General features: G+C 35.8%; 1 protein-coding gene across 1 annotated transcript in view; it reads right to left on the reverse strand.

Moving 5' to 3' along the window:
* The window catches only part of LOC118174475, an 84,223-nt gene that overhangs the window by 33,838 nt on the left and 37,223 nt on the right, over positions 1–13,162 (reverse strand). The window contains 10 exon segments of the mRNA XM_035339827.1: positions 252–371; positions 828–962; positions 1,650–1,693; positions 1,696–1,848; positions 3,082–3,367; positions 4,157–4,345; positions 5,572–5,613; positions 5,615–5,790; positions 7,642–7,822; positions 8,407–8,616. Of these exon segments, the coding sequence (XP_035195718.1) occupies positions 252–371; positions 828–962; positions 1,650–1,693; positions 1,696–1,848; positions 3,082–3,367; positions 4,157–4,345; positions 5,572–5,613; positions 5,615–5,790; positions 7,642–7,822; positions 8,407–8,616 (1,536 nt within the window).

Below are 13,162 nucleotides of genomic sequence, written 5' to 3' on the forward strand. Positions count from 1 at the left end.
CTGCTTGGGCCTATGCATAGAGAAAATCGAGAATAGGTCATTAAGAATCTCAAATCATAATAAAACACCAACAATATAATGAAATCATACTGAAACACCATTCTGAGGAATAAGACTGTAGGCAGAAACAAGGTTTGAGAGTCTCATGAACACATTAAAATACTTCAGTCAGAGGGATTAAAAAAATTAAATTGAATAATATGTTTGCCTGAAAGTTCATGCAAGGAGACTGTAGTAAATAGGGAACTGACCTGTGAAGACACAGTCTTGTTGATGATGGCTTTTATGTTCACACTGTAATCAAAGTGTTCTGGTTTGGTCTGCCTAGAAAATAGCTCCCCACTTAGGCCCATTGCTTGTGGATACTCAAGCTATTTGACAAAGTAAAATGCATAATTACTGCAATTGCTTCAAGAGATTTGCCATCTAAAATTTTAGCATGAAGTGGAGGATGGCTAACGTATATATATATATATATTTTACATCAATTTTACCCAAAGGCACAGAAAAATAAATCAAATACATTGAAAAACACATAAAAAAATGCTCATTGTGTTTCTTACAAGATATTATTGACAGGGATTATGATTTGATGATCAGCTGTTATACACCAAGGAGCCTTTGTCAGAGCCTGACCTTTATTAGACTAGGATTCTTACATGCATAAAACTATTATACTTCTAAAGACAATGCAGTAAAAGAGCCTCCAAGACATAAAAATTAAAGTGTCATAAATAAAACCAACATGGAGAAATTGTTCTTTGGAAAGGAGGAAGGCACATTTTCTCCTTAATTTGTAAAATAACGACCAGTTTCAGCATCAATACCTGGAATGAGTGCATCATATTCACGAGTAAAAGATGTCTGAAGTCTACATCACTGGATTTGTCCTGGTATCTTCCCAGAAAGCTGAGAACATCTTGCTTGTTGACTTTCAAGGTAATCTCAACCTCATGCTTCACCTATGCGTTAAAATTGTGAATAAGTGAACTGCATCAGGTATTAACCCTACATATTATGAAGTATGAGAGAAGTCATTGCATTTTAGAGCTATTACGTTGTGGCACAGAATTAAAAATAAGCAAAAAATAGGGAAAAGAAAAAAAAGCATTTGTTAAGAAAGATGAACAGATACACCTAGATATGGAATAGAATCCCTTCTTTCCCTGCACTTTTTAATTATGATATTTATACTTACACTTCATTTTGAAATATTATATTAGGGATTATTATATATTACCATACAAACCATTATATATGGATTATATGAAACACTGTATTAGTCAGCCACAAAGCACATCATTGTGCTATGAATTTTTTGCGTACAGCATTCACTTGGTGAGTAACTAGAGACCTATAGCAAATTTGGTGTGAACAGACAATAAACTGGAAATCTATAGAGAGAGAGCTGATCAATCTCTCTTTCTAAATGAAATTTAATGGTAATTTTACTCACAGGTTGGTGACTTCGAGTTAAAATTCATATTTCAACATCTCTGGGGAACAACCTGTAGTTATAAGAATGAGCTAAGCACAAATCTAGAAAAAAATCAGAGAAAATAGAAGGCACATAAGATATGTACATCAAATCGCTCACTTGCTGGCTTTTTCCAGCATGCCAGAAGAAGGAAAATTCTTATATAACTCACATAGGGGGTTTCAGGTTGGTAGCCAAGTATAAGAGTTTGTATGATTCCTCCAGCCCATTTATCAAAACTGTTGTTTCCAAGAAGTAGTGCTTTTGCTGTTTGTCAACAGCAAATGTCTCCTGCAGAAGAAAGGTCTGCAAAATCGGCGGTTTAAAAGGTTGCCTGGAGCACAACAAGGAATGAAGAAACCATAAAAGACCTTAATGAACAGCCACAATGAGAAATCATGCAGAGTTCAACAAGAATTCCCAAATCTTCAATTGCAGATGCCATCAGGGTGTCAGATACAGAAGCAAAACACATGCAGCCAGGACCTCTGAAAAAAATCTTAGAGTGTAATTACAACTTCATACAAAGTATACCCATCTACCAAAATTTCTGATAGAGTTTCCAGCCTGGATTCAGGAAAGGCTTGGAAGACCAGATGAGAGGATGATCTAAAATTCTGACATGCGTACTAGTACATATGCTTTATAAACCTGCATGGCCAAGACTTCATTTCAAAGAGGTACAGTGTCCAAAAGCTTAAGGCAGCTTTCAGAGTATCAGCTATCAAACACACTTCATGCTTTCTGTAGGAACAATAACTGCATGCCAAGAATTTTATGCAACAGATGTTAACCCAATACATAGTTCAATTTACTACTTCGGTGCAACATTTTATGGACTTTCTTAAATATTTCTCTGCATTTACTTAGTTGGAAGTCTTGGAAAAATGCATTAACTTTTATAATCAGATATTGGACTGCCTTTATACATCTTGGATGTCTGGTATACCTTCTCGTTTTTCATTTCTATACTTCTTCCATCACGGAAAAGACATTTCTCATTATATATATATATGTGTATATATATATATACATATATATAAAGTTATTTCCAAGATGCACAGTGGTTCCTAAGGGAGCCTGTGCACTCTGATTGACCCTACTATGCCTTAAGAAAGCTGAGATATCTCTAGAGCTGATACAGATTTCTGAGGTCTGACAACATTTTTACCAGAGGCTTCAAGCTGTGTTTCAATAAGGAGTTCAAAAATAAGAGAAACTTCGGAGACAGCCAATATCCAGATGCAGTGCAGTCATTCTCACCACCAAATGGAAATACTTTCTAAAACATAAATAAGACTATATGTTATGTGTTTTAAGAGGTAAATATTTGGTTTTAGAATGCTTCTGTTATTCCTACCATATCTGAATTGCACAGGGGATCAGATCTAGATTTTGGATCTTCTCACCACTTGGACATTTGAACACTGAATTCTGATGTTTTTGTTAAAGAAGTCTCTAAGTCTAATAAATTTGCCAACAAACACACTGTCACAACACAGACTGCCTGTTTCCCTTGATGACTTTATTCTCTACCACTTCAAGAAAGGGTGTGAAAGCTAAGTGGATGCAAATAACTAGCCCATGGAGGCAGTGTGCTCAAGGAAATGCAGAGACAGATGGGAAAGATGGGCTTTGTGCATGTGACACATTCATCATGTAAAGCCCAGAACCTTTTCCCAAGGGCATCAAGATACACATTAAATATAGGCCAAAATTTTCTTCAGAGATTGGAATGAAACTACTGAACCTGAAATAAACAGTTCCACGTTTTTGATAGAGCATCTTCTCCTTCTTCAGCTCTTCTACCTGACTTTCAAACTGAAGAATTTTAGGCAGACTATTATAATCTGTCCATACAGCCTTCACAGAGAAGTTTGTCTTCATAGGCTGCAGTCAAATTATGACACCAGGAGAGAAAAGGATAATTCCATCAGATGTACTGCATTCATATTCAGGAACACCAAAACAGAAACCACACAGCCTAACAAGCTGCAGTGAGACTGTCATTTCACAGAACATTCCCTTTCTGCACCACTTTAAATCCTGATCGCAATTTACATAAGAATAAAAGTGACATTTAAACCACTGAGTGTGTCAGACAACAAACGTCCTTACTAATGTATTACTCCTCTTTGGAGACAAACTACTTATTACGTTTCCCATGTTGTAGGCACCAAGCAAAGCAAACATGATTTTAAGCATTATCATAAATTGGAAAGGATGCAGAGGCTTTAACGACATATAACCCAAGGCTGTTACTATGCACACTCACAGGCAAAACATGCTGATTCCCTATGAGAGTATAATCTTCCTTAACTGCCATTTGTATCAAAATGTAAGAATGTAAGCAATCATATCTATAGCTCTATTTCTAGTCATATAATATCTTTTTGTTCTCTCCTCCCTGCCCTTCTGTCTGTGATTGGCATCCCAGATAGGTGCATAGGACTCAAAACTATTGTGGGGGATGAGGTTGGAGGATGGGGTATGGTTGGATGGTTTTGTTTTTAAACTTAGCTTTACATTGCAGGTTGTCAAAACGGATTAAAAAGAAGGAGCACTGGAAGTGTTTAAGCTTCAACACTAGCAAAGACATATTTGGGGAAGGTGGCAAACCTGAAAAACACAGCACTGGGTCAGAGAAATTACCTTTGTACATTTCTACTTCTGTCTTACCATTGGCAGATTCTGATAGCTGGCTGTGAAGTTAAAATCGTGTTTTGTGCTCTTTATCTTAAAGCAAAGAAATTTGGCTTGTTCATTGTTCTCCAAATGAATCTCATTCTTCACAAGCTGATTCCACAAAGATACCATTTCAGTATAGCTGTGCAGAATGTTTCTCTCAAGATGATTAAATGTGGAGGCCTAAAAATAAAGGGGAACATACCAGTCAGACTGAGTTGGGGCAGAGAAAATCCTATTGTGCCAGAATCACAGGCCAGAGATGAAAATAATGCATTGTCTTGGAGAAGTTCATTACAATAACTATTAGAAATAGTGCATCAGCTTTTCCATTATCCAAATAATCTGAATTTCCATAAAGATCTCAAAAATTATTTTATCCGCTCAAGCAAGGGAGAAAGAGAAAGCTAAATAGTTGGAAAGAAAATAGTTGATGAACGCTTTTTTTCCATTCTCATTGAAGAATGTTTCTCATAATCGTCTTCACTGTGCCTAAACCATCAGTGATCTAACAATGGAAAGCTGCAGTTCAAAATAAAGGAAAACCTTAAGGAAAATCTTAAGGATAAACCAAACTAAAGATTTAGAATCCACTGTGAATATCTAGAAGAAAGGCAAAAATTCTAGACTCTCTTCTCATTTATACAGAGACAGATAAGGACCACCTCAATGAAAATAATGAAGCTTCTCTAAGGCAAATCTACACCTTGCATGGTGACAAAGGTTAACCATTTGTTAATTCATAGCAGCTGGTGATGAAATTGGCTTTAAAATCTCCATTGCATGGCACAGTTGAAAATAAGTTAGGAAGAAGCTTAGAATCCATAGATTCAGGGCACACTGATTCCACCCAAGGGATATCTAATCCTTTCACAGAAAGTGGAAGAATTCCTATAAAAAAGATTGAGAATCTACTAGTGAAAATTCTCACACAGAATTATGGGAGACTGAATTAACTCTGAGCACAACAAAAGAAATAACCTTTCATTTTCTTGGAGTGAAGGAGAGTAGAGAAGTTAAAAGTAGTTCTAGTTGTTTGTACACTCCTAGGTAGAATTCTGACATGAAGTATTTGGGCTTTGTGCAGGAATAAATGGACTTCCATTCCAAATAGAGTCAGAGATAGCGGCCCTAACATTTTCAAAGACAGCAAAGAGACCCTGGCTGTTTTGACTTGCCTGCCCCCAGAAGAAGAATAACATGTTGTTCCAGCACAAGAAACAGATGAACATCGGCTTTTCAAGATGCTCTCTTATAAATTGGCACATAGTGGATTAGTTTCTAAAACAAGCTACCTCACATAACAAACTGAGCAAGTGTTATTCCAGTACGATGACAATTCAGTTAGATACCCATCACAAAGCTGCATCATCAAAGCACTACACTATAGGAAACATCATGCTACTTACCTGCAGGTATGTGGTTGCTGGTGTGTAAATGTGAAATTTCCCCTTTCCCCTCCTTTTCATTGCCTTGGTCTTTACAGAATAGTTCCACTACAAGATTCTTAATGGAGTGAACTTTGCTAGTTGTCAGTTCTGTAGTCAATGAATAAGCAGAATGCTGAGGCTGATGTATTTTGTGAGCCGCATGCAGATATAACCATGGGGTGTCCATACTTAATTCCCCTGGAAGGAATATATAAATTAAAGGTGGCAGAAATGTGAGATTTCAAGTTACCTTGCTTCTAATTCTGCAACAAAGCTGACAAGAAGCTGAGTTTCTGGAATGAGACTAAATGCTACTATTGGCTTCAGAGTTGTCAAAATCTCTGGATTCTACATAGTTAAATGAATGTCCTGCAGTAATGTAACATACTGCGTAGTTTAACACACAGCGCCATTTACAAGAATGGAAATTTATGGAACTTGGTACTTTAATTACACCAGAAAAGTGTTCTACTGCATGACCTGTAACAACATGTGGAATCTTTACTTGAACTGTAATTCTGTAGCTATTATTCACATAATTACAATAATGGCTTTTATCAAAGCTGTTTCAACACAAGCCAACATAGTAATTAAATTCTGCAATACATAAATTTTGAACAAGATTGGCAGGCTATTTTGGAAACTAGTTTCCAGACAGCTCAGAATGTTTATATCTGACAAGGTGCTGAAAATTCACTGTTGAAATTTCAATGGTTATTTATCAAATTATGCCATTCACCCACTGCAATATAGTTCAGAAACACACAATTTTATGACAGTCACTCACAAAGTAATCTCCACATTTTTAAGACTTCAGAATTAATTCAGCCTTAGATCATGTCACTTTAACAAGCAGAAAAGCACAACAGTTAATAATTAATCCACTGTATCAAGCTAGTTGTTTTGCATTAATAAGGATCCAAGTTTTGGCACACATAGTATATACTAGCTTTGAAAAATGCATCTCAATAGCATATCTACACACTGAGCCGATCATTGCCCTGATTTGTACAGCATGTAATCCACTGAAGGATAAAATAGTAGTGTCATTCAATCCGATTTAAGCACTAAATATCAGAAAATTGATTCTTGACATGGTACAGGTAATTTAATCTCTATTTGAGAAAGAAGTCCAAAAATGTAAACTATAGCTTATAATAATAAAGGTCTACTCCCTTCTGTACTTTATGAATCAAAGGCCAAAAAGAAATGTGATTTTTAAAATACATCCATATGCATACCCAGGTGTTTAATTTACAGCTTAAGATATACCATTAGTATTCATCTCAGTGTCCCACTTTCTAATGTATTTACAAATCTGATCACTATTTCTAAAGCAAGTTGATAATAAAAAATAAATAAATAAAACATGGTTCACATCTTGGTCAGTTATCTCAGTCAAAAGCTACTAGGACAATACCAATCTACATTAGGAGCATGGCTCCTAACAGAGTTATTCCCCTCTGCAAAGCTCCAGAGAAGCCCTGCCTACAACACTGAATCTAGGTTTCGACTACCCAGAGCTAGACAGACAGTGAGAAACCAGAAAGGACAGAACAGAGGGCTGCTCTTACGATAAAATGCCTAGAGACAAGACCTGTGTGTGACAAGAAGGGAGGCAACTGGGCTTGTTTAGTCTGGCAAAGGGATGGGGTGGATCTGATAGCTGCCTACAGCTAACTTGAAGGCAAATGGCAAAAATGAGAAACACAAACCCTTCAACACAGGCATACCATACAAGGACAATGGCCACAAATTGCACATTAAGAGTCTCAGGAACTGCTGGAAGAGGTTAAATCAGCTAGGCTGGGGAAAGGTGGAGATTTTGAAAACTGAGCTAGACAAAGCCACAGCAGATGTGATCTGCTGTTAAGAACAGTCCTGCTTCTAGCAGGAAGCTTGTCAAGATAACCTCCAGGGTCTGCCTTGTCCAACCAATATTTCAATGATTCTGTTACAGCCATATGTGACTACCTAATAAAATCCCAGCTGTATCATTGCATGCATGCTTTTCTAAGCACAGACTGGAAATGGTTTGTGGTACTTCACCTTCCCACTTCTTCAGGCCATTTCTGGATACATCTTTCCATTGCAGTCCAGCCAAAAATGGCATGCGGTCATCATACTGCACTTTAAAGTGGGTGCTGCTCTGCAAATAACCCTGAGAGCTGTGCAAGTGCTGCAGCTGGGTTCTATAATTCATTTGCTTTTCCACAGCTTGCACAGTAAACTGGAAAACAAGTGAAGTGAATTTAAATAAAAACAGGATCCCATCTTCAGAGCTATCTAAGCTAACGCACACATACAGTAACAGGAAGGTCACAACTACTGCCTCTGCTCCTGACATTTGCCATTCATTTTACAGATTTTCATGAATGCTGATGAATTACAGATTGAAATTTCTTTAACATGCATTTGTTTTATCTACTGGGGATTCAAAAAGGATATTTTCCACTAAATTTTGGATCACTTGGTTAAAAACAATAATGTCCATAATTCTATGTCAGCCCATACTGTGATAACAGATAAAATCTATGTTTATAGTTGCTCTCTACGGGAATGGAATAATGACAACCCTCCTCAGAAAACTATCATCTATTCTAATACAATAACAGAGGAGACCTGCTACTTTAAGAAACAACACAAAAATTTACATTAGTAGCTTCTGTAAGAACTTCCTACAAATAAAACATCATAGGATATGCCAATATAAATGATTATTTTCTTTCAGTTGGTAGTGCATAGAACGCGGTTTGAAAGATCATCTGTTAAATATTAGAAATAAAGGTTTTACTCCTCAACAATCATGATTACCTCCATGAAATAGTTGACTAGTGAAAAACTGGAACTATTCTTAAATGTTTGGCTGATCAGTAGTTTCTTCTTATTGTTTATTTTGTTCCAGCGTTTCCCATAGCTCACTTTCATCTGGAAGGAAAGCCAAGATGCATTCACATCATGTTTCAGGTGAACCTGAAGAATGAAAATCCGTCTTTTTCCTGTAAACCATGCTTTCTCATTTAGTTACTGTTGTTAACTGACTGTAGAAATATTCCCTAGTAGCAAGCAAGGCTAAAGAAGAAAGGGTTGAAAATTTTCCAAAGCAAAAATCAAGTTCCATCAGAATATGTCAATTCAGACTACAAAGCCCATTTTTTTTGTCAATTCAATGCTTGTCAAATTGCTGTTCTCAAAAGCTAAGGTAACTGCACTCCCAATGGACTGCCCCACATGGATTCACTGTGCAGCTGCAGAGTCTGGCAAGATCCTGCTAGGTGGAAAATCTTAACGCTCCTGGGCTTCAGTCCAACTTGGATGGAAAGCAAAGCTGAAAGGATACAAAATTTCCCTTTAATTCAGTAACTTATTTGCCATCCAGCTCTCTGTTCTGCAGTGAATATCCAGCATTAATGGTAATTTCCCCTTACATTAACCTTTGTCTCTGTACAGTCAGCAAATGAAAAGAGTTTAAACAGATCTGCTTTTCTGCATCAGAGGCACACACTGAAATTTGTAAGAATAAATCCAGATCTGAACCAGAAAACTAATAAAAAATGAGGTTATTTTTAGACATAGGACTTCTAATAAGCGGAGTTTCTGACTTTTTGTTACAAGTACTGAAAAATTAGATAAATCACAAACTTATTAATACTATTGTTTTACACAAACGAAAAACTTCCACAGAAGCTCTGTGAATTTATACATTAAAAATGACATAATTGAACAGTTTCATCGCTTACAGCTGTAATGGATTGCACAAATTAGTAACATCATTAGATGCCTGTGTCTATACAGAAAGAAAAGAGAAACAAAAGATGAGAAGAAAAAGACTGATCCAAGAATGACATCTTGGACTTTGCTCTGTTTAAGCCCCTCAGTACATGAGTGACACAAATTTACTCAGCACACATATAAACAAGTGCTTTGGTCAGTACCTCTACCTTGTGATTATAGGTTGGAGTCTGCATACAATGAAATTCGTGGCCAACATCAAGTTTGTACAAGTCAAGTGCACCTGTCTTCACTTCAACTTTTCACCCCATCCTGCATTCGTAATGAAGGGTTTTTGCCTCTCCTGTTCAAGTTAAATCACAAAGTTATCTGTTCAAATAATTCAAAAGTAAGCATATAAATGTTAATAATAGAAATCTAGAGATGGCTTCAATGTTTCTTTTCTTTTTCCCCTCAAAAAATACTGAAGTGAGATTCATCTGTTTTCACAGACAAATACTGGTTGATTTATCCTAGGAATCCAAAGGAAAGCACACCTTTAATGAACCTGCATTTAAGAGTAGTGAGTTTATATTTGCTAGATGACTTAATGAGTGAATTACATGATGAAAATGAAAACACTACCACAGTAGCGAACAAAACTCAAGTACATACCTAATTAATGTAAAAAGGTCTGGCAGTATGTTCGGCAGCCTAAAGGTACTGACCAAGGTTTGTGAAGATCAGTACCAATACTGGTATAATGGCAGCACCATGAAGTTCAGCTCAGCAATCATCTCCAGTAACTGCCTAAGACCTAGACACATTTTAAAGACTACAATATTGCTGTTAAAATGCTGTTTCTGACACCTGAGCTTATTTTCCAGCTAGTCAGCATATATCCAACCTAACAACAATCAATAGCTTTGCACTGCTGAGTGCAGACATGCCATAAAACTTTGGGGGAAAAAAATGTATTATGAGTTACTTTTTTTCTTTTTCCCCCCACAAGCTATACTAGAAATGCAAATCCTAGCAACAGGCTTTACGTATAAGAGTTTAGGCCTGTGTTTATTTTATACTCTAATAAAAAATTAAAATATTTCCAATTTTAGGCAATTGGAAACAGATGGTCTACATTAAGAATGGAATGAATATAATCCAATGATATAGGCTGATTTTGTTTAAGAGAAGCAAAGGCTATGCTTAGATGTTTAGTCTGCCACATTTACAGGTTCTTTCAATTTTTTCTTTAGAAGTAAATAAATAAATAAATATATTTAAAACAGAATAGATTTATTATTTAAATTGATTTTTAGTTAAGTGAAACAAAAGTGGTATACACTAATCACTTTTAACTTTTGCACTTTTCTTGGTGTCTCACAATATCTGAAGATTTTTTTTACCACTCAGTTGCTGACATCATGACATTGACATTATATCTCAAATGAGAAACAGAAATGAACTTCTAGACTTTGTGGCCCCTGAGAAGAGCTTAAAATAATGACTTTGAAGTTTCAACCACTGAGTATGAGGTCTAATTTATTTTTCAAAAATCTAGTCCTTACAAGAAAACACTTGCTGACTGCTTCAGGTTGAATAGTTGCCAGACTGGGCATACATCAAAATACGACCTAAGCTCTAAGTACATAAAAGCATAATTATACAGTAATAGCTAGACATCACCTAATACTGTTATAAGTGTTCACATATGTTTCTGTTTGTGTGTATAAAATATTTTAATCAGCATGCCATTATTAGCAAAATGATGGGGTCATAGCTGTGTAGGTTTAGGAAAACTTTAATACTCCTACTGTTATACATCTTCTCTGAATATGCAACATACTTTACTTATATAGTCACCCTACATTGCACATCATGACCAGCTACTACGACTGTTCAATATCTTTGTATAATTATATTAATGTTTACCTGCTTTGTCCAATAAAATTAAAACAGTTTATACCTTGTGGCCAAGAAAACACAGTTGTTTCCTGGAAACAACCCCTCATACTTTTACATGAATGCATGCACCCATTCACTTTGCAGAAGCACCTGAGAATGTCAGTTAATTAGGAACAACTCCTATTTAAAAAGTGAAATTTAAATCAATGTTGGTCATACTTGTGAAAAACACATTTTATGTGAATTTTGAATGCAAGTTAATTGCAGAAAAAATGTGAAAAACAGAATGTTTTTACTTTCCTTCTTTTTCTCTGTACCTAGAAGTCCATATTTTATCCTCAGATCATGAGACCACAAGCCCTCACGTTGCTGGAGAAGACCAATGATGAGAACTCCAAGAACACCTGGAAGGTACATCTTACCTTCCAATGAGCATTGCCTCAGCTTATCAACAAACTTTTTCTGTTTCATACACTGGTGGAATATGTAGTTACTTTAGCTAGAAAAAGGAATACCACATTGGGAAAAACACAGATGTGTCCTGTTTCACCCAGTCTAACTGAGGAATCCCACATAACTCCCTGTGTAGTAAACAAAAAGAGAGCTGGATGTTCAGACTCTTTCCCTGAACAAATATAAAGCCTGTAGACTATATTTCTCAGATAATGCTTAAAGTTTCGTGAAATGTATCCAGCCACAGCCATTTCTAAATGGGTACCAGTTCTAAGAGATTGATCTTTTAATTAACTAACAGCTATCGTGGAGATTTACTTCTACATTAACTCAGAGCAAGGTTGTAGCTTTGCAACAGAAGAGCTGGTGCAGCTAGTTCTCAGGGGATAAGAATTTAAATCTGATCAGCACCATTTTTAGATACAGTCACTGGCACTCCATGTAAAAGTTAAGGTGAATATTTCAGCAAAGGGTGCTCTTCCTAAATCCATTCCTTAAAAGAGAGTTTTATTTGAAAATATTGGGCAAAACATTGCAATCTCTTTGCTACATGGAGACTACAGTAAGAAATATTAAGGATAAAAATAGATACTGGTTTATTTCATGGTATTTATTTATGTTTTCATGAATTGATGTCATATAGTTAAGTCCTGTTTCTGGTATTTTCTCTTACATTTTCGTCTTACTGTATGTTTGAGGAAAAAAATGATTTTAAGATTTTTAGATTTAAGATTTTTTTAATAGAGAGTATCAGGAGCTGAGATACATATTTGCACCTTTGCACTGCTTCGTACTAACACAAGCGAACAATAGAAAATACTGAGAACTATTTTTGATGTTTTGTTTTTGTTGTTTTAAGTGCTTCCTTACAACTTATTTTCTCCCCCCTCTTCAACAGTAACTAGAAACAGATATTTATTTTACAATTTATTCTACAATTCCTATTATTCTGAAATACATACTAGCATTAATTTATAAAGGAAAGTCATTTTAAAAAGCAGTCTTACTGATTTGAAAGGGACTTTAGAAATGCATGTCCAAGCCCAGGCAATCTTAATATATAAGGGCTCCATAATTTACATTTATATGGCAAATACTTATTGTCCTCTAACCTGATAGAAATGCAGCATCCTTCAACAAATTAGTCAGGGATACTGAAAAACCTATCTTCTTGCCAAGTTGTTTAGTGACATTTCCTGACAGAATGATAGGACTGCTTTGCTTTATCAGCTTTAACTCCACTTGGGTCATGCGTCTCTGCTCTCCATTCAGTATTTATGAATCTGTCATACCCTAAAACAAACAAATGAAAAACAAAATCCCAAGCCACTCAACACTAGAGGCTGATTAAGATTTGAGAAGACTTAGGCATTTCAGAAATGAGATGAGAGAAGAAGAAAATATTTTTTTTCCTATACACCCCAGGGGAAAAACAAACACACCAGGGGAAAAAAAAATAAAATATATATATATATATATATATATGGTCCCTGCCTAATTA

The sequence above is a fragment of the Oxyura jamaicensis genome, chromosome 14, assembly GCF_011077185.1.
Source record: "Oxyura jamaicensis isolate SHBP4307 breed ruddy duck chromosome 14, BPBGC_Ojam_1.0, whole genome shotgun sequence".
Classification (NCBI taxonomy): domain Eukaryota; kingdom Metazoa; phylum Chordata; class Aves; order Anseriformes; family Anatidae; genus Oxyura; species Oxyura jamaicensis.